We start from the raw sequence: 21,056 nt of genomic DNA on the forward strand, positions 1-21,056 counted from the left end.
AGTCACATTCTAAGTAGATGGTTTTTGGATTTAACTATGTAATCTTTAACCTATTCATCTCTTGGATGTCCATTCTGAAAACAGTGAATTTCAGAGAAGAGCAACTGCAGAGAACTAATCTTTACTAATGTAATGTCTTTCTCTATTTTTATATTTTAGTCCTATTTAGTTTGTTTTTCCTCACATATCACTATGAACTGAGCCAGATTCTCACCCAAGCCGCTTACTCACTAAAGGATGAAAAATTTAGAAAATTATGTTTTTTCAAGATAAGCATGTTAACAACATTGTCCATTAATCTGATACTCAATGAGGGGGAGTGATTTATATAGACATCATTAAAAAGCATCAAGCACGTCAGGGCTCCCCCTTGTCAGTGATACCCAATTTGTACAGGCATTTAAAAAGCATGGCACTGAAATACCTTCCTTACCTGTGATGCCCTCATCAAGTGAAAGAAGAATGTTTTTCACCATAGTATTTAATAACTGCTTCCACATTTATGTACTAAGTATACATCCCCAGCATACATCTTTATGACTTTCAAGTTTCATGGGAGTAATGGTGAGGCTCACAGATATTTATCATTCTGAGTCAGCCACAACTCAGCAGAGGCATATTCAAAGCTACTAATGATTTAGCCTAAAGCAACAGAAACCAAGTTCTCAGTCATGCCAGGGTCTAAGGACGACCTTCCATCCATTATGTTTAATGTAAACATTAACGAGAACAATCTGATATAGAGAATTACAGTTAGAATTTATGATGCATTTACTGAAACCCAGACTTCAGAAATTCCCTAAGTAATTGCAGTGATAAGAACATTCTAAGCAAAATTATAATTTTAAATGTCTATATCATGAAAGTAAAAAAAAAAGTTTTATTAATGTCATTGTTATTTTGTTTTTGCAAATTTAAAATACACTCGTTAGGTACATTTTTTTGAAAAATAGTGTTTACTTTCAACATGCAATTTAGGGATGCCTATGGGTACTTGAGGGTTGCTGTAGACACTCAGGAGTCCCTGAAGCCCCATTTCTCATATCCCCTACAAGGAATTCAGAGTCAGATGCAGAAGCATAAACAGAAAGGTACTGAACAGTTTATAATCACTGAATTATGTCTGGGCAACTGGCATCCTGGCATCCTATCCTCAGCTAAACATCTAAAGAGAAGTGTCATAAGGAGCAGACAAGCCTGAAAAATATTTCATCTGATTCATTTCTCCCCAATACTTGACACAGAGGCAAATATGTGAAAGATAATATGAGTAAATTTCAAATATTAGCTGGAGAGTCTCTTCAAAGCAGGAAAAAATATCTATAAATCTACACATATAGACACACATTTGTACATAGCTTTAAGAGAATGACACTGACATATAAACACATATGGCTTTCCTTTCAGAGAATGGTTTTAAAAAAGAGGTGGACAAATGCATAGGGACCCCAGAGAAAGGCCTTCTGTTCTGGCAGTGTGCTTAGTTCTCTCCCCAGTTACTGACATCCTCACAGAACTCCAGAGATGCCAATATTTTCCCACACATTATCTCACTGGACCTCAGAGTCACCCCCGTGGGTGATTAGGAAAGTAACTGTTACCCGTGTTTTTCAGATGAGGAAACTGAGGCATAGAGAACTCAAGTTACCAGTAGCTACCAAGTGGGGATTCCAACCAAAACCATTACCATCCCACTACACCATCCTGCAACAGATTCTGTGTCTGAAAGTGAGAGTAGGCCTGGCAGAACCCCGGCTGCAGCCTGCACCCCTACGCAGATTCTGAGTGAATTTAAGCAATCACAACTGTGAGAATTCTAGCCCTGTGGTGTTCAAATGCCCCACCACAAGCTGAGAGATGCTCTGTCAAAAGTTGCGCTCAGAATGCAAAAGTTAAAAATGTGAGGAATGTAGATCCCACATACGGAGTAAACACTGCACGTTCTCTAAATAAAATGTCAACATAATGATTTAGAAGGGCTTCAAATAGGAGAAACCAACCCTCTTCTCTCCTCGGTCCCCAGAACTCCCGGAAAAGCGGAATTTATCACTGGTCTCTCATAGTTAAGTCTGACAGGGCACCACCAGGCTGTAACTCACAGCATTAATGGCCACCCCAGTGCTCCCTGACACGCCGACCCATACATCTCTGCTGGCAGGGTTTTAAATTATGACACCGCTACCAGAGAAGGGGATGCAAATCAGATGTCTGAATGCTCTGCTGTTTAAAAACGGAATCCATTTTTAGAGTAGGGAGAGGCCGATGGTCACTCTGTGTACTTACTTCTAGTGCCTCAATGGCACTTTCTCATCCTAGGGCAATTCTGACCTGCTGACTCAATCTAGAATCTGCAGAGTGGTCGAGTTCAATTTTCAATGGCAGGTACATATTTTACTTAGATATGTGCAGGTAAGGTTTCCAAAGCCTGACCCTTTTAGAGCACACATTAGCCTCATCCAGATATCCTCCTTCCCTTCCCTTTTGGGTAGCACACTGGGGCTGGTACAGGTCTTGAAGAGGGGTGAAGACTCATCTAGGGCAAATGAGACTAGACAACAAAGTTGATTCCAATTTCTTGGTTATATTCTGAGACACATCATCTTGGAGACACCCATCTCCATCATATTCTCTTCCTTTGATGCATGATAAAAGGATAAGGTATCAGATTCTGAGATGGTATACACATTGTGAGTAAACGAGAGAAGACATGGGAGGGGAGAGTGGAATCAATGAGCTGGGAAATGCACATTCCCTGGTTTACAGGCAAGTTCACTAATGCCTCAGTTGCCTTCCTCACAGGGCCTCGACATTCAAAGCTACAGAATAGGCTGGTGCCACAGAAACCGATTGTCCCTAGAGACCTGCAGGTCTGTATTTTCAGAAAACATCAGTACATGCAGCCACCAGCGTGAGGTGGGCCATGGACAGAAGGGAGAAATAAAGGAGGCATCCTCATTAATACCATGGCATTTATGTCTGGCCGCTGCCAGAGAAAGCCCTGTCACCGTTGCTTGTGAAGCCCTTGGCCAACCTTCGTCACCTGGTGGAGGACCCTGGGCCTGTAACAGGTGAGAAGACTGTTTTGAGGGGAGAACACCACATTCTCACTTCTATCCTGAGGCCCAGTCCTCCTTAGAGATCATAAAACGAAGTCCATCATACATCCTGTTTTACAGAGAAGGGATATTTATTTTCCTAAGAGGAAAATCTAGACATGGAACACAATTCCTCAAGGCAGAAGACAGGAAGGAAAAAGCTCATATACTTTTAAATGGATACTCAGAAATCATCAAATGATATTACCAAAAGAGGAAAACGGATACTCTGGATTAGCAGAAAGCCCCCAGGATGGCCTTAAATCCTAAACATCAATGCATATTCCTTTCCACAATTATTTGTATAGTACAAGTATGAGACAAGTTATAAAGACCTGTGTTTGAGTGAGTGCTCACTGCTAGCTAGCTAAGTGACTGTCAATGGTTAGTCAACAACCATTTACTCCACATCCACCACAGCGTGTTGGACACACAGTGTCCAAGGCACTGACGACATAAAAATAATTAAGATACATACCTTGCCCTTAATGGTGCTTACCTACAGAAGGAGACAGACAAGCACATGATAAACTCACCACATCAGGGCATGTAGAGCAAAACTAGAGGTGGCCATGACTGACTCGGTCCAGGGAGTCAGGAATGACGTCAGAGAGGACATGCCTTTTGCTCAGTGCCTTATAAGATGAATACATTTGCCACATTGCTGGGAGAGGTAGCATTTCAAATGTAGACCAGTATGGAAATAAGCAATGATATGCAATGGTATTGATAAAGTTCAGTCTAATGAGTAAGGACAGGAAAACTTGGGTTTGTATTATCATGATATAAAATACTCAGATAACCTCACGTAAGCAGTAACGATGATGATACTCAGCCCTGAAAGGTAGAAATAGAGGGAAAAAAATGGTCTTGTTTGTGTCTGGGGGGAATGTGTGAAGAAGTCCCTTATCAGCTTCTCTAAAATTCCTCTACAATGTGGACACAAAGATTAGCCCAATTAGTAAGCTGTGTTTATTAAGGCCACCATGGAGGTGTGCTAAATATGACATGAAGGTGAGTGTCACTCTGGCCAGATGGGTGGGGAAGGGTCGGTAACAGAAGAGACTAAAAAGGTAAACTGGGACCAGATTATGAGGCCCTCCAAGTGCCACAGACGTTCTTCTGTAGAACAGTGGGACAAATAAGACTTGTAAACAAGAAAAATCAACATCTGAGTCTCAATTTCTTTACCTGTAAAGCTGAGATAAATGGACTAAATTATTCCCAAAGTTCTGTTCTGCATGTAAACAAACCGTCATATTCTACTTTCGCCTCCTATAAGCTTCTCATTCTCTGATTTATTCTTCAGAATTTTTACCTCATAAAATAATTTTCCTTCTCACCTTTCTTTAGTCAGTACCATCAATCAAAACATAGATGTAAATGTGGGGTGCCTGGGTAGCTCAGTCCATTAAGCAACCAACTCTTGGTTTTGGCTCAAGTCATGATCTCACAGTTCATGGGTTCAAGCCCCACATCAGGTTCTGTGCTGTCAGTGTGGAGCCTGCTTGGGATTCTCTGTCTTCCTCTCTCTCTGCCCCCTTCTTTCTCTTTCTCTCTCAAAATAAATAAACTTAAAAAAAAAAAACATAAATGCAAACGTGTTTTCTAATGTCTGATAAACAATAAATACAGAAATACATATCAATTCAAGAAATCCACTAATGCTTTATGGTCACTGGTCACTAACTTGAGTCATGCTGAGTCCCTTCATTTAAATTCTCTCAATCCCTTATTACAGGATTGGTATAGACTCTGAAATGATACTGTTTGCATGAGATCATGTCATTTTAAAGGGAGAGAGGTATGAATTGGAACAAAAACAGCAGAGATGACGTACCAAGAGGTTCTCTGGCTTGATGTCTCTGTGCACAATGCTGAGGCCATGAAGATACCTGAGGGCGTTGGCCAGGTTGTACACCATCGCGCTGCCATCTCTCTCAGTGTACTTGGTTGAAGAGGTAATTGCATCAAAGAGATCCCCACCCTAATGGACACATAAAAAAGAACACAGCAAAATGTCAATAGTGACAATCCTGTGAAGGTAACAAAGAAGGTTCATCAGCCTGGAGCAGATGAAAAAATGACATAAGTGCCATGAAAAATGATGATAAATAATGAAAGTTTCAAGGTAGGAGATCATTTTTTCCAATTAGGTCCTTCAAGAACATGGTTAAGTCTTGGGATTTGGCACCAATGAAATCTCCTGACATCTCTCCATCCTCTTACTTTGACCAATTCCATCACCAGAAAGAGCTCAGTAGCTGTTTCCATCTCTTCAACCAGCATGATGATATTTGGATGTTTCACCCTGCGCAGGATTGACACTTCATTCTCAATCAGGTGCTCCTGTCAAAGGAAGGGGTTAGAGAGGTGGATCAGACACCACAGAACCATCTGCCTGATTTCTATAACCTGGAGGGTGCATAGTCTGCAGACGGGAAGCATCCCCCTTGGCGCAAAGCAAACCAAACCCTGGCCAAGCTGGTTTCCATAGGGACAGGACAAGTCAGTGTGACGTGTCATTGTCACCAACAAAAAGGAACTGATTATCTTCAAAACGTCCCTTGAAAGGGCTCAATGGTGTTGTCCTGGCACATAAAACATACTGCCTTCTTATCTCTTCAACACCTTAAGAGGTCATGACACTGGCAGCCTGGGCACACAGCACTGTGCTTAGTGATTCATATGAAACCACTTTTTTTTTTTAATTTTTTTTTTAATGTTTATTTATTTTTGAGACAGAGAGAGACAGAGCATGAATGGGGGAGGGGCAGAGAGAGAGGGAGACACAGAATCGGAAGCAGGCTCCAGGCTCTGAGCCATCAGCCCAGAGCCTGATGCGGGGCTCGAACTCACAAACCGTGAGATCGTGACCTGAGCTGAAGTCGGACGTTCAACTGACTGAGCCACCCAGGCGCCCCTGGAACCACTTTTTTAATGTGAATGTAACACTCAAAATTAAGATCAAGTATACAAGGAAATTTGCATGTGTATGGAATACAACTTGAGCATTAAATTTTTTGTTGTTTTTAAACCATTACTAATATGAATTTGAGTTTCATGTTGAAATTTACAAAGGGGAAAAAAAAAGTTTTTCCTCTATGGCTGGATATAGAATCATTCCCCAGAAGGATGTTCCTTATTATCTTGTATTTCAGAAATCAGAAAACAGAGTACCATAGGGACCACGGTTCTCATTTTATTTCTAACCACTTGCCTGAAAATACTACTTATCAATCCTTGTGAGTCATGCAGCCAGGATCAGCAACTGTAGCAAAAATGTTTACCCACAGCATTAAGGAATTATTCTCGATATACCAACCATGAATCATGTATAACTATTGCTCTACTTTATTATGAGACATGAAAATATTTCAATAATATCACATTTGTTGATCCTCAGTAGCTATAATAATGAATTACTTTGAATTTAGGATATGCTCTGTGAAATTAACTAACTGCCCTCTGACACATTCTAGGTTTTCAAATGTAACTTATACCTAAAGCTTACTGTTTAAGAGATATCATTTGCTACCTACATGCACACATATGTATATACCCATATGTGTGTGTATGTCCCTCATATCGTCCCTTTTGCCTTTGCTATCATGAATCTCAGAACCAAATTTAGTGTTCACTGCAGTAAGAGAATTATCTCTAGGTCAAGATATCATTTAGGTTCTTGTCTTATCTTCACGCATCCATGTGTACATATCATTTTACTCTAAGCCACCTCAAATACTCTGACAATAGATGAAGTACACATTGTAACAAAAGAATAGCATCCACAGAATATCTGTGCTAGCTCCCACACATGTGGAGCGTTTCTGAGCATTGAATGCCCCGTGCTTGTCCAAGTAATCACTCAGTCCGTGTTGGCAAATGACAGTGCAAATGCTAAACAGAAGTAGGAAAAGAAGCAACATTTACTAGGAATCTAGTCACTATTTGTCAGTCGCTTTGCGAAGTACTTGTGTAATGTCTTAACACTTTATCCTTAGAACAGCCTTTTGAGGGAAATGCAAACCTAGGTTTCTGACATCCAAGCTCACATTTTTTGTACTATACAACATCACCTTGTTTTTTTAAATTATTATTATTATTATTATTTTAAGTAGACTTCATGCATAGTGCAGAGCCCAAGGTGGGGCTTGAACTCACAACCCTGAGATCAAGACCTGAGCTGAGATCAAGACCTGAGCTGAGTGAGATCAAGAGTCGGACACTCAACCCACTGAGCCACCCAGCTGCTCCACAATATCTAACCTTTTAAAGAGGAATCCTTCAGTAAAAAGAATTTTTCAAAGTGAAAATGACAGCTGCAAAGCTGAAAATACTTGATTCCTTGAAAAGATAGGAACTAGAGGTGTATTACACTGAGTTGCGGTGTAACTCAGAACCACACTAGACTTTGTGCAGGGAGGAGAATCTATACCCCTTAATGAGCAGGGGTGGGAAGTCTATGGCCAGCCTGAGACTCAGCAAATGCTCCCAAATCTCCAGGAAGAGCGGCGGTTCTCAGACCCTAGCGCACCATGGCTGGGGGGCTGGGGACAGGGCCACCTACCTGTTTCCAAATTCCTATGTCTAAGTTACAGAGCCACAGCACAAAGCAGCAGACAGTGCCCTGGTCCCTCAGCCAACTCCTTGTGGACACAGAAACAAAGACTCAGCAAACCCTCCACATTTCTTCACTTACTTAGAGGCCTCTGGATCATCTGCCAGGCTTGTCTTTTATTGCACTGACAAGCAGAGTTAGATGTACTTTTGTGACATGCAAAGGCGAGCAAATGCACTTAATTCACTCTACATGAAGCCAAGATGACAGGAGTTACTACCACCGCAGTAAAAGAGGCATTTTGTTTTCAGGCTAAATGGATCTATCACTTCAGTTCTCCTCTGAAGTTGGAAGAGTCTGTAAATTTACCTCTATTCAGAGGCTCTGTTAGTGATGCTAATTTAGAGTGACATATGTAAAGTAATCCCCATTACCAGTACCCCAGGAGCTCTCTCAAACTGGAGTTAAAATAAGATGTCTACCACCTGAGGAGACTACACCTTTCAAAAGTTATCTTTTTCAATAAAGGGCTCAAGAGAAAGTCTTCTTGGGAACTTTCTGCATCATGGAACCTCCCCCAGGACCACCGGCAGTGTTACACTGGAAACACTGAGCAGGTCCTGCAACATTTTCTCCACCACTGTGTGTTATCTCAGCTTCAGTACTCTCCTCCACAATGGCTTGTATTCTTTATTTTTTTTTTCAACGTTTTTTATTTATTTTTGGGACAGAGAGAGACAGAGCATGAACGGGGGAGGGGCAGAGAGAGAGGGAGACACAGAATCGGAAACAGGCTCCAGGCTCCGAGCCATCAGCCCAGAGCCTGACGCGGGGCTCGAACTCACGGACCGCGAGATCGTGACCTGGCTGAAGTCGGACGCTTAACCGACTGCGCCACCCAGGCGCCCCAACAATGGCTTGTATTCTAAGCACACAGTGAATGTTTCTGTTGGAATGTGGGAGATGTTAGCCTTTGTCTTCCAACCTCTGAACTATGCCTGTAAAACTGTCCAGGAAGGAACAATCCACTTTTTAAACTAATCATTATCGGAAGCAAAACAAAAGTAGTCCATAAAAATCTTTCCAAATGTCATCTTCCTATTTCTTAGGCAACCCACATGTAATCTTTGTTTCTAATATGTAAACTCTATAGATTACATTTGTCAGAAAAAAAATCTCTGAATGCAATATGAACGTCACTTTTATCTTGAACTGCAGTGAATTTACATTATTCAGCCATCTACCATTATTCATGTTAAGTGATTAGGATTCTAACTCCAAATAATTTACATATGAATCATTTCATGGCAGTGGTCCATGGTTCTGAGTGAGAGTAAATAACAAAGAAAACTGCTAACTTGGCAAAGGATACCACCTTATCTTTGGCTGTGGTGGTTTTTAATGTATAAAAGGGGGAGTGGGGGTGGAGAGAGAAACGGATCAGGGAATAAACAACTCTCCCAAACCAGACTCATCATCTTGTCTCCACCCACCCCAGCCCCACAAAGCAGTCCTTTCCTCCAGTGCCTTCTGTCTCATTGAATGAACTTGGCTGTCCCAGTCAGACAGGAATCCCCAAGCCCTTCCCTCATCTGCTCCCAACAGCCCCTCAATCCCAAATCCCTGCCAGGAGACCTTCTCAACAGCCTCTGAATCCATCCTTTCACCTCTATCCCTATTACCAATCTCTCACTTGGACCTCTAGAAATTTGCAAAAGTTTTCTCTGTCTGGAATTCCCACCCACCTCCTCCACTCCTCGGGGGAACTCCTATGTATTCCTCAGGTCTAGATTGGACCTCTCCTCCTCTAAATAGACTCCCCTACTCAACCATGGCTGAGTGAGGCACTGTTCTTACTTTCCTCAATTCCCACTGTTCCAACCACTGCTCTCATCCCGCTGTCTGGAAGCTTCTGTTCAACCTTGCTCTCCAGCAACGAGCATAGTTGTGAAACGCCTGAGTGAATAAGCACATTGCACATTGCTCTTGGCCAACGGTGACTTTCCAGGTGGTATCCACACTGCTTAATGAGTATTGCTGAGGATAATACAGTAAGAGAGAGAAAATGTTCAGATCACCCCATGTGATTTCTGGGGTAGATGTATGGAGTGGATTGAATGATGGCCACCCACAGATACCAAGGCCTAACCCCTGGAACTTGTAAAGAGTACCTTATTTGGAGAAAGGGTCTTTGCAGATGTGATTAAGGATTCTGCAATGAGGAAATAACTCTGGACTATCTGGGTACCATCACAATTGTCCTTATGAAGGGAAACAGAGGGAGATTTCACAAACAGAAGAGGTAAAATAAACACATAGAAGAGAAAGTGATGTGAAGACAAGAGGCAGAGGTTGGAGCGGCGTGGCCACAAGCCAAGGAATGCCATCAGCCACCAGAAGCTACTCAAAGAACAGATTTTCCTCTAGAGCACCAAAGGGAGCATGGATTTCAGACTTCAGGCCTCCAGAACTGTGAGAGAATAAATTCCTGCTGTTATAAGCCACCAAGTTTGTGGTAATTTATTCCAACAGTCTCAGGAAGCTAATACAATATACATTTGGGTTTACGTTGCACTAGGTTCCATTACATGTAGATAATGAATACATAACTGTGGGAAGTGAAGGATGCATCCCCAAGCAAAGGATGCGGCACCATAACAGAAAGCTCAGAGCTTCATACCCTGTGCAAATTTAATAAATAATCATTTAGAATGAGTATTATTTAGACCACTAGATAATGGAAGAATTCTTAAATTTACACACATCACAGCCTTCTCAACAGCGTCCATAAATGTGGCCCCACAGCACGGCTTGCAATAACCTCCTACTTAGAAGCACCTAACACATTTTCCATCCTCTGTGCCCTTGCTCAGGCCATGCAGGCCACCTGGAAGGCTTCCCTTGCTTCCTTGCTTTCCTTGTTTTTCTTGCTGCCTATTGAAATCCTCCCCACTGCTCGACGCCCAGCTCGAATGCTTGCTCTCTGGCATCTTCACCGGTCACCTAACTTCTCTCTCATGTGCTACCTCCAAACTCCCCTAACATTCTCTGCAGAACTGGTATTAATTTATATGCTAAATTACACTCTTCCTAGCAGTTTCCTGCACACACGTTAAATTTTAGGAACATGAGCAAACCAATCTAACAATGTATATGGAAATTACAGAAAAGCAAACAGAAGGCCAGAAAGGTTAAACACTTTTTTCCCAGGTCCTTATTAAGTGAACAAGTGAATAAATTGAACTTGGATAGGGAACATGGCAGACTGGCTAATGTAATAGGATATGGCACCAACTAGCACAAAATTCCAATCACTGTTCTGCCTCTGTGGGACTTTTGGGAAGCTATTTAATCTGAATCTCTCTTATCAGTGAAACTGGTATATCTTGTTGAGCAAGGCATTAAAGGTAATGTGCAAAATTTTTCTATGTCCAAGCCTGGATAGATTATACATTTTAGTAAAACACAAATATCATTGTCAGCATTAATTTTTCTGTGCACAACCCACAAAGCAGAGGTAACTGACAATACCACAGAATAGTAGCTAATTCCACTATACCACTCTCTAAATTTTGTTTTTAAAAACAAATTATCTATACCTTTTTTTTTTCTAAAAGTAATATTAAATGGAAAAAGCAACTTATTTGGAACAAAGCAAGGGCTAAAATTATAATTTTAGGGGTGCATGGGTAGCTCAGTTGGTTAAGCATCTGATTCTTGATTTTGGCTCAGGTTATGATCTCACAGTTCATAGGATCAAGCCACACATTGGGCTCTGCGCTGACAGCATGGAGCCTACTTGGGATTCTCTCACTCTCTCTCTCTCAAAATAAACTTTTTTAAAAAGTCTAAATAAATAAATAAATAAAATTATAATTTTATATAGTCAATACTGAAATAGTTGCTCAAATAAGCAAAATGTAAGAATGCAAATAGGTATATGATCATGAATTATAAAAATAGAATGACATTTAATAACAAGGAAAAACAGATCCAAATGTTTAAAGTGACCTAATCATTTGCCTCAACACTTAGTGTACCAGATTAAAACATTTTGCATATAAAGAGCTTTTTCTCAACTACTAAAACAGCTGCTTAAAGTTTAATCAGGTAAACAATATCCCTACCATAGCAATGATTATTATTATTATTATTATTTTACTTTTTTGAATAATACAGTTGTTTAGAACTGGGCTTCCAAAATTATGACACATTCTGCCTAAAGCACACCATACCAGAAAGAGCAACACTTGCATCTGGGGAAAAGGCTTTGCAGTTAAAAATTTAATAATATTGTTAGAACAAGTAAAAGCACACAGAATTACTTAACAAAAATTAACTGTAAAAAAAACCTTATTCTTCAAAGAAAAGGGGGGGGGGGCATTTCGGATAGCCTCAGCTTCATAAGCTGTCACAGTGTGGCCAAAAAAAAAAAAAAAAAGAAAAAAAAGGTATGACAAATGTGCCTTTTGCCTTTCTGAAACTTCACCATAATAATAATACTTTAAGTTTTTTAAGAATTCACAATTTTATACAAATCCAATTAAGACTAGTTTACGAGTTTCATAAATATAACATTACTACTATCACTTCAAATTCTAATTATAAATTCTGAATTCCTGTGGCATATTAATAATGTTAACAGTTAATATGTGTTAAATTCCTATATACTGATACTTCTCTACATTTTTTCCATATCGTAATTCAGTTAATACTCATGATGACCTTGTGTCTTAGATTTTATTAACAACCACATTTTAGGGATTAAGTAACTTTTCCAAGATAACGGAACAAAAAGAGGCATGGAACCAAGACTCAACTTTATACAATATGGCACTAGAACAGCACTGTTCAACAGAAATATAATGTGATCCACACATACAAATCTAAATTTTCTTGTGTCCCCATTAAGAAATGTAAAAGGAAGCAGATAAAATAACTTATGTAACCCAATTTTTCCAAAGTATTATTGTTTAAACATTCAGTCAAATACACATTCTTTTTTTAAGTCTTCAAAAGTCTACTGTGTATTTTACATCTACATTTCAGTTCAGACTAGCCACATTTGAGATAGCCGCATGTGTTACTGAGTTCGGGAGACTTGCTCTCTTAAATGCTATGCTACCAGAAAGTAATCTAAAAAAGTCTTTGTCATCCCTGTTATAGAATCTTTTTCAAACATAATTAACTTAGCAATACTCCAGCAGCACTTCATCATTTGATCTTTCCCAGCCCAGCTTAAGAGTAGGACAGGAGAAAAAAGTTCATCTGGTGTCGGGGGGCGGGGAGGACAATTCTTCATGGTGTTTCTGCACATCTTCATCAGCTTTTGTGACAAACTATCTTCCCAAGGGTACAGTTAGGGTCTCCCTCTGAGGTAGAGGACAGATTTGGTTCCTGACCATGGTAATAAAAATAAAGTTCTCCTCTGGAGCAAGATTTGGACAGGTTTGGTAGGAGCCCCTTCATAAGACTGGGGGTTTATTAAGCTAGAGGACCCTCAGCTGTGATGGAAACATCTTGTGTGCACAGCGACTGCCGCAGCCCTTCTGCATCACTTTTGTGGGACTTGAGAGCTACGGGGAACCAAAGCCACCTCTTGTGCCATGAGGAATAAAGTCTTCTGTCACTGACCCAGCAACCTGGTGTCTTCTGCTAGAATCCATAAAGCTAGCAGGCTAATTTGTTAGTGTGAAAGCAGGGTAAAGTCTTAGACCCATCACGGTTCTTGATATATCTTCTGGGGATTGCTGGGTATGGAAATAGGCATCTCCCAAAGAAAAGAGCTTACATTTTTGATAGCTAAGACCACATGAACTCAATTTATTGTTTTATGATTAAATTTTTGAAACAATGACAGGACAAAACAAAAACAAACAAACAAAAAACCCCAGCTTCATAGTGCTTCCCCCATTTTTGATCAGTGGCCTATTCCTGTTAAGGCCTTGTCAATGTCCACATAAATTCCAGCAAACACCTCACACCAAGGTTTCTCAGTTTCTTTGATACAACATTTATGTATACTGTACCTTTCCACAACATTTGGCTTTGTCTATAATCTTCAGGGCAAATTCCTTTCCAGTGGACCTATGAAACAAACAGAGAAAGGCAATTTAAAGATACAAATCAAAGATACAATCATTCTTGATTTTCTCTACAGTAAAAATTCAGGGAAGAAGGACTGGCTTCCTCCTCTGTACATCAGGAACAATGTTGAGTGGGGTCAGGGAGAAAGGTACTCCCCCTAAAAAAAAGAAAAATCCAAAGTCACCCTGTCAATCTTCTTTTATAAATATTAATTATAATATTATTAAATAACTCACATATTAAAAATACTTACATTGCATCAGAGTTGGACAAGGAACTTCTTCCATACTAAAATTTCAAAATAGTTTTCTTAGGAGGCAGAATAAAATTAAGAAAAATGAATCAAAGTAACTGAGAACTTTCTATTATCAATATATCTTTACATTAATCTATTAATGATTAAAAAGCCCTAGACTTTCAATATCTATTTCTCAGCAAAACTCCATCTGGTGTCACTTTATCCACAGCTTTCAAGGCTTATATCTGGTAGTAAAGAGATCGGTCATTTACTCGGACATACAAATGTTGATGTTGTTATTTCGCTTTTTATCACCTTTAACATAATTTAATCTGAACACACCAAAAAATTTCCTTTAGAATAGGAAAACACTTCAACAAAGAATATAGCAGTATTCTTGGAATATATTAGTTCTCTCAAGTCCAGATGTTTTTGCCACATAGTCAAAGTACATACTGATGAAGCTGACCTTAAAAGAATAACATTCATTTAAATTACTTCTCCATAACATAAACCAAACACGGATTCAGATTTCTTTTTTTTAATATATATTTTACTTATTTGAGAGTGAGAGAGCATGCACACTAGAGCATGTGCAGGGGAGGGGCAGAGAGAGAGGGAGAGAAAGAATCCCAAGCAGGCTCCGCGCTGTCAGCGAGAGTCCAATGTGGGGCTCAAACTCAGAAACAACAAGATCATGACCTCAGCTAAAATCAAGACTGGGAGGCTTACCCAGCTGAGCCACCCAGGCGCCCTGGACTCAGACTTCTAATGAGTCTTCAGAGGTCATATTTTAGCTGCTTAATTTGTTACCTGGGAGACAAGCTGTGCACCAGGGCTAAGTCAAACAACATAGAGGGCAGGGAAGCGTCCTCTACAAGGGGCATTGGAGACTGGCGAAGCTTCACTGGAGACTGGCGAAATGGAAAAACTGTACCTACAACTTTCTGGAAAATTCCCCACAAATCATAAAAATTACCACTTACAACAGGTCAGACATTGGTCTATAAACAAAAAGACTCTAATCTGAGTCTTTTCCAGTTTTTATATTGTTTAAAAAAGGCCTGGAATTTAAAAGAATGGATTTCTTACCATTTGAGAATTTAGGACTTTAAACAAAATGAAGCTGAATAAGCAAAAATATAATTTTAATATAGGCAAAAGTTGGCTGACTCTGATCTTAATAGAGTCAGAGCTCATGTATCCTGAACTAGTATAAACAACTAAGTATTAACTGAGAACAGTGCCTGACACAGGTAAGTGCTACATACATTTATTTTTTAAATGATAAATCTCTCACCTCAACTGCATACAAAGCAACTTCATATTCTGTGTGTATACCTGTATTTTTTCTGGTCAAACTGCCTGTGGGCTTACAAAGCAGCTGATCCTAACAGCAGACTTTTCCAGAAAGGGGGAAATAGAGATTTCCCAGGAAGGCATTTTATTCATACATTCAGGTAAGAATAGACTCTAAGGAAGAAATGTGTAGGTGAACAAATGATTATCCTCACCTGTCCATGCACTCTTTGACTACTGCAAAATTCCCATCACCAATAACCTTCCCAATTTTGTATTTCTCAAGAAGAGTTGATGATTCAGAGCACCTGTTTCCATTCACACCTGCACAAAAGGATAAATGCAAAGTCTAGCAAACACGTCAGCATTTCATCTAGATTCCTACATATCTGGGCAATAATAAATTGCAATGCATTCATTTCTAAGTCAATGATGAATCATTAGAAAATTTCTAAGCATATCTTCTGAGAACACCTGAATCACCAATTTGCTTTTAACCTTGCTGTGGAATCTGAAACAAACATAATCAATAAACCTAACAAATTCCCCAAACATCAGCTGAAATAAGTAAAAAGGAAGCTTAACCTAAGCTTTGTAAACTTTTCTGTTAACACTCAAGAAAGGGGAAGGGGACAATGGTGGGATTTAATCTCATCTTATAAATTTTTAAGATTTCTCCTCAGGATTTTCTAGTAAAGAAAATTCCACCCAGCTGGGATACCTGTGAAGGCTAACTCCTGCCTCCAAGTCTTCTCAAGAAGGGGAAGGGGGAGAGGCAGGAGGACAAAGTGGTTAAAATGACTACTTTTACAATGCATCCCCAGTGCCCAGCACATACCAGATAACCAATGAAGAAACATACTTTTGCTACCTAATTGAGAGAAAGTCTATGTGTAGGACTTGTGAGCAGACTGCCACTAAGGAAAAAAAATATGTAAGCCCAAGTGTAAAATCTGAAATTGGGTTAGCTTAATTAGAAGCAAGGAAACTTTATATATCTTGTAGTGACTCCCACCCACTACAGCTCAACAGGCTAATTGGTGACATGATTACATCCCTGTTTAGGAAGATTATAATTTAGCATCAAGTGGGTTTTGGGTGGCCACCAAGTTCACATGGATAACTTCCTGTATAAAAGAAATCATCAGATTGAGGACTACCTTCAGGACTCATGCAACGACCAAGTTCAGGTCCACCATTTACATTCGAAGAAGATCTGCTGTGTGCAGAAATCTGCTGAAAGAAGAGAGTGACCATTACTTATCAGGATAAATTTACAAATATTCAGCTAGCAAATCCTTAAAGAATAGAAGATGCTTATATTGTGCAAAAATATAATGATACAAGAAGAGAGGAGGCATCTCTTTCTCATCTCTTCCATACACACACACACACACCATTAACATATCTCTTCCTTAAAGTATTTTCAATTCAGACTGGATGTAAGGAAACTTGACAGTATGTTATTCTCTTTGATACTGTTTAGCTTGTGACCTCAGGGGAATAAAGTAAAGGAAACTATCATGGAACCACCGCTGAACAAGGAACTATAGGTAATTCCAAGAAATGTCAGCACCGAGTCCCCAGATCCCACCACCGCCCTGTGGCCGACCCCAGGGGGGGCCCTAAGGGGGAGCCCTTCTCTGAACTCCAGCCCCATGCCCAGCACTGTACCACCTTCCACACCCTCCTGTGGCTTCAGGATCCAGAGTGTAGCCCTGGCTCAACCCTCTTCTTTACTGACCCCAAGACAGCAAGAATTCCTCCTAAGCATGTTAAAAACTTTTACTACTATGAACCAGAGGGAAATAAAAGATAGAACTAAAAGACAGATTCCAACTCAGTGACGCTGCAGTTCCCAGTCACAAAAATACCTGTAATCCTTAGAAGAATTAAAAAACTCATATTGGGGGCGCCTGGGTGGCTCAGTCGGTTAAGCGTCTGGTTTTTGAATATTGATTGGCCCAGGCCATGATCGGGCAGCTTCGTGGGCTCAAGCCCCGCGTCAGGCTCTGTGCCGACAGGCCAGAGCCTGCTTGGGATTTTCTTTCCCTCTCTCTCTGTCTCTCCCCTGCTCATGAGAACTGTCTCTCAAAATAAATAAAACTTAAAGAAAAAAAGAAAAACTCGTATTATTCATATCATGTTTACTATTATGTATGCTTAGGGAATTTTTTTTCTTTTTTTCTTTATCCCTAAGGGCTCATAGGCTTTTAAACTCAAATTCTGCTCTTTGAACTTTGTCTTTCTTTCTTTAATGATTCCTTTCAGGAGCTTCCAAGGTCAAAGGACTTACCAGATACTGAGAAGCCTCTTTGACATCTTTTATACTGCTGTGCATACCTGCTTGCCTCAATGCCCAAGCTGTCCTGGTACCTCTGTCCCATAATGGCTGTGCCTTATTCATCACTGCATCTCCCGTATGCAGCACAGTGCCTGGTACACACAATCCTGATTTAATACTTGCCGATCAAAAATACAAATGACACAGGGCCTACTCTCTTCCTCTGGATGAAGTAAGAACCTTGCTGAGACTGAGTTTGGTTCAAAACCCAGGAAAGCCCAATACTGATTTATACACACTGCTTCGAATAGGATCATCCAGAAGGTCTTCTGGAATAAGATATGAGTCTCAAGAAGAAGAGGCATTAAAAATTGGTCTGCTTTCTCAGATTCCATGTAGCCACACCTTGTGTGGACAGTAAAACCAGCAGCAGCATGTCCTGTTGGGAAACCTAAGACCAAGGGAAGGCAGTTCTGAGAGTCAACCAGTCAGCTCCTGCCCTGAGTGGCAACCATACTTCTCACAAGTTCTGCCTCCTTCACTCTGACATGGAGAATAACTGTAGCAACGTGTGTACGTGCAGGGTCCCTTTCAGGCCACCCTTTATCTTGAAAACGCTACAGTCAGCTCACACTTCACCATCCACAGACGCCTCGGAGTTCAATCATTCTGTTTCTCACAAGGTAAATGGAGGACAAAGTTTTTCACTTGTTAGCCTTTTTGTTTTCTCCTGGTTTTGTTTTTTTGTTTTTTTTTCCTGCTGAAATGAAAAGCAACTCCAGAATCAGCAGTATTCTATGTTAGAATGTTTAAAAGGTAGATTGTTTAAAACTAAAGCCCAGAGAGGCGGCTTAAAGGGAAGCCGAAAAGAAAACTACAAGGTTCTTCAGTCAGTTCTGTTTCCACAGCTACCAAGCCCGTCCTGGTCCTCCTCGGGCTTCTCCTGGAGCCTCATCAAAAGCCTCCTTAGTTACTTTCAGTTTCAGCCACATTCCACACAGGATTGCCAGGAAACTTCTGCAAGTGTAGTTCTGGTATGACCCCTACGATCGATCTAAGACCTCAGTGGGTCTTTGTGACCAACAGAATAACACCAATAGGATAATCCCATGATTTGTCTCCCTACCTACCTATCCAATTTGTTTCCCACCACTTTTTATCATGCATTTTATACATTAAATGAATCTTTTTTTAAAGTTGCTTAAACTTCTTAAATCTTAATTTTCTACTTTGAATATAGGGGTAGTAGCAGCTCCTAGCTCAAAGATTTGCAAGTAAATTTAAATGAGCTCATACATGTAAACACATTTAGCGTGTCAACTCACTGACATGTAATTAAGTCATTATTAGTTATTAGTATACCTTTCCTTAAAATATAGTAAGTACAAAATAATAAATTATTAGTCATTATTATATTACATATATGTGATATATATTATATATAAGTCGTTATTAGTTATTAGTATACCTTTCCTTAAAATACCTAGCATAGAGCCTAGAATCCAGTGACTGAGAAATGTTTTCCAACTACTGAATGTACAATGGCTACAAGAGCTCTTTTGCTACATAATTCATTCCTCTTCTAATCTAACCCTTCGTAGACTGAAAACGGTCAGTCAAGTGAATAAGAAATCCAAATTAAATTCATATTAGCCAGGGGCACCTGGGTGGCTCAGTCAGTTAGGCATCTGACTTCAGCTCAGGTCATGATCTCAGGGTTTGTGAGTTCAAGCCTCATGTCAGGGTCTGACAGCTCAGCTTTGGATTCCGTGTCTCCCTCTCTCTTAACACCCCTCCCCCACTTGCGCACGCGCTCTCTCTCAAAAGTGAATAAACATTAAAAAAAAACTTTAAAAAATTCATATCAGCTAAATTCTTAATGGAATAAAGACAAGAAGAATGTCATTTTGGAGAAAGTATATCCCAAAAAATAAATGGAAAGATCCCTTTTTATTTTGAAAGTTTATTTATTGGGGTGCCTGGGTGGCTCGGTCAGTTAAATGCCTGACTTTGGCTCAGATCATGATTTCATGGTCTGTGAGTTGGAGCACTGCATCAGACTCTGTGCTGACAGTTCAGAACCTTGGTCCTGCTCCGGATTCTGTGTCTCCTTCTCTCTCTGCTCCTCCCCTGCTCACACTCTGTGTCTTCCTTTCTCTCAAAAATAAACACTAAACATTTTTTTTAATGAAGTTTATTTTGAGAGAGACAAAGACAGCATGAATGGGAGAGGGGCAGAGAGAGAGAGGCAGAGAGAGAACCCCAAGCAGGCTCCACACTTTCAGCGCAGAACCTGATGTGGGGCTCAAACTCACAAACCATGAAATCGTGACCTGAACTGAAATCAAGAGTCTGACTGAGACACCCATGTGCCCTGGAAACATCCCTTTTGATCACTGCTCACCCCTAGATTACAGTGATGGGGGAGGGGGGACTGTTAATACCTGGAAACAGCAGGGGCAGTGACCATCTTATCTGCATGTTTAAATTTCACAGCCCAGAATGGGGCAGCCCCACACCCTCAGGCCACAGCTGGCTGAGTCAGGCCTGGGTGCTGAGCAGAAACCATCTCTCCTCCAAACACTCTGAGCCTATGGAGGTGTGCAGTATGTAGGCCTCACGGCCACTGCTGAAGTCCTCAGACCTGCCTTTGTGCCTGCCTTCCCCTACACCTGCCTGCTTGCTTAATTAGCTCTCCTGGAAGTAGATAGCTTTCTTCTAACAAGCCCCTTTCTTGAGCTAATTTGAGTACATTTTGGTTCACTGAAAGCTGATGTGTTCTAACTCCAGGCTTCTCTAAGAGGGAACTCTTGGAAGGGACTAAAATGCAGGCATTTTTACCTCCATATACATTTTCACATGGATGAGTGACTCCTCAGAGTGTTTACTAATTGAGTTCCTGTGAATCACTGTAACTTTCCCAGTGTTTGTTTTGATTAACCCCCCAACACTGACCTATTCTGAATCCCAGGAATTCAGTAACAGTCCAGCAATTGCAAACACGGTTTATGTTGGGATTCAGAGGCAGCAAAGAACAAGGAAAGAGACCAGGAGACAGAGCAGGTGTGGGAACTGGTTCCCTAGTAACTAAAGAGAGCAGGACCTAGGCTGAAGCCTGAGCAGGGGAAGTGGCCCGTGGTGAGGGGGTGCCCAATGAAATGATACTTTCAGGAGTACCTGACAAAGGTTTCATTAAATCACCAGGAAGTGTAGACTTCTTAGCAAATACTGATGGCAAGACGGGCATTTTTCAAAACTCTCAAACTGAAATTTTTTTAAGTGCTAAACGTCAAGCAATTACCAAAACAAAACCAAAAACCTCTGTAGAGTTAACAGGAGTGACATATCTAATTACCTATCCAAATAATGCTCCTTTATTTGAAAATAAAGCTTGGAAAATGAAAACACAAAGGGGAGTCATTTTATTACAGCACAGCTGAATAGACAGGGACATGATTTTTTTTTTTTTTTAATTTTTTTTTTTTTTAACGT

The 21,056-nt window shown here is 40.4% G+C and overlaps 1 protein-coding gene across 9 annotated transcripts in view; it reads right to left on the reverse strand.

The window, feature by feature from the left end:
- Window positions 1-21,056, reverse strand: part of DCLK2 (doublecortin like kinase 2) — a 155,594-nt gene that overhangs the window by 18,640 nt on the left and 115,898 nt on the right. For 5 of the 9 annotated variants that reach the window (XR_005789404.1, XM_040472610.1, XM_040472596.1 and 2 more), the window contains 5 exons: window positions 16,441-16,516; window positions 15,496-15,604; window positions 13,686-13,743; window positions 5,325-5,444; window positions 4,936-5,082 (listed from right to left, as the gene is read on the reverse strand). Coding sequence is in view for 7 of the 9 variants with exons in the window: in XM_040472610.1 (XP_040328544.1) it covers window positions 4,936-5,082; window positions 5,325-5,444; window positions 13,686-13,743; window positions 15,496-15,604; window positions 16,441-16,516 (510 nt within the window). In the remaining 2 variants the exon portion in view is untranslated. Of the gene's footprint in view, window positions 1-4,935; window positions 5,083-5,324; window positions 5,445-9,616; window positions 10,338-13,685; window positions 13,744-15,495; window positions 15,605-16,440; window positions 16,517-21,056 lie in introns of those variants that run through there. The other 4 variants (XR_005789405.1, XM_040472616.1, XM_040472600.1 and 1 more) reach the window with 2 other exon arrangements.

Source organism: Herpailurus yagouaroundi, unplaced genomic scaffold, assembly GCF_014898765.1.
Source record: "Herpailurus yagouaroundi ecotype Mexico unplaced genomic scaffold, PumYag 28, whole genome shotgun sequence".
In the NCBI taxonomy this organism is placed as follows: Eukaryota; Metazoa; Chordata; class Mammalia; order Carnivora; family Felidae; genus Herpailurus; species Herpailurus yagouaroundi.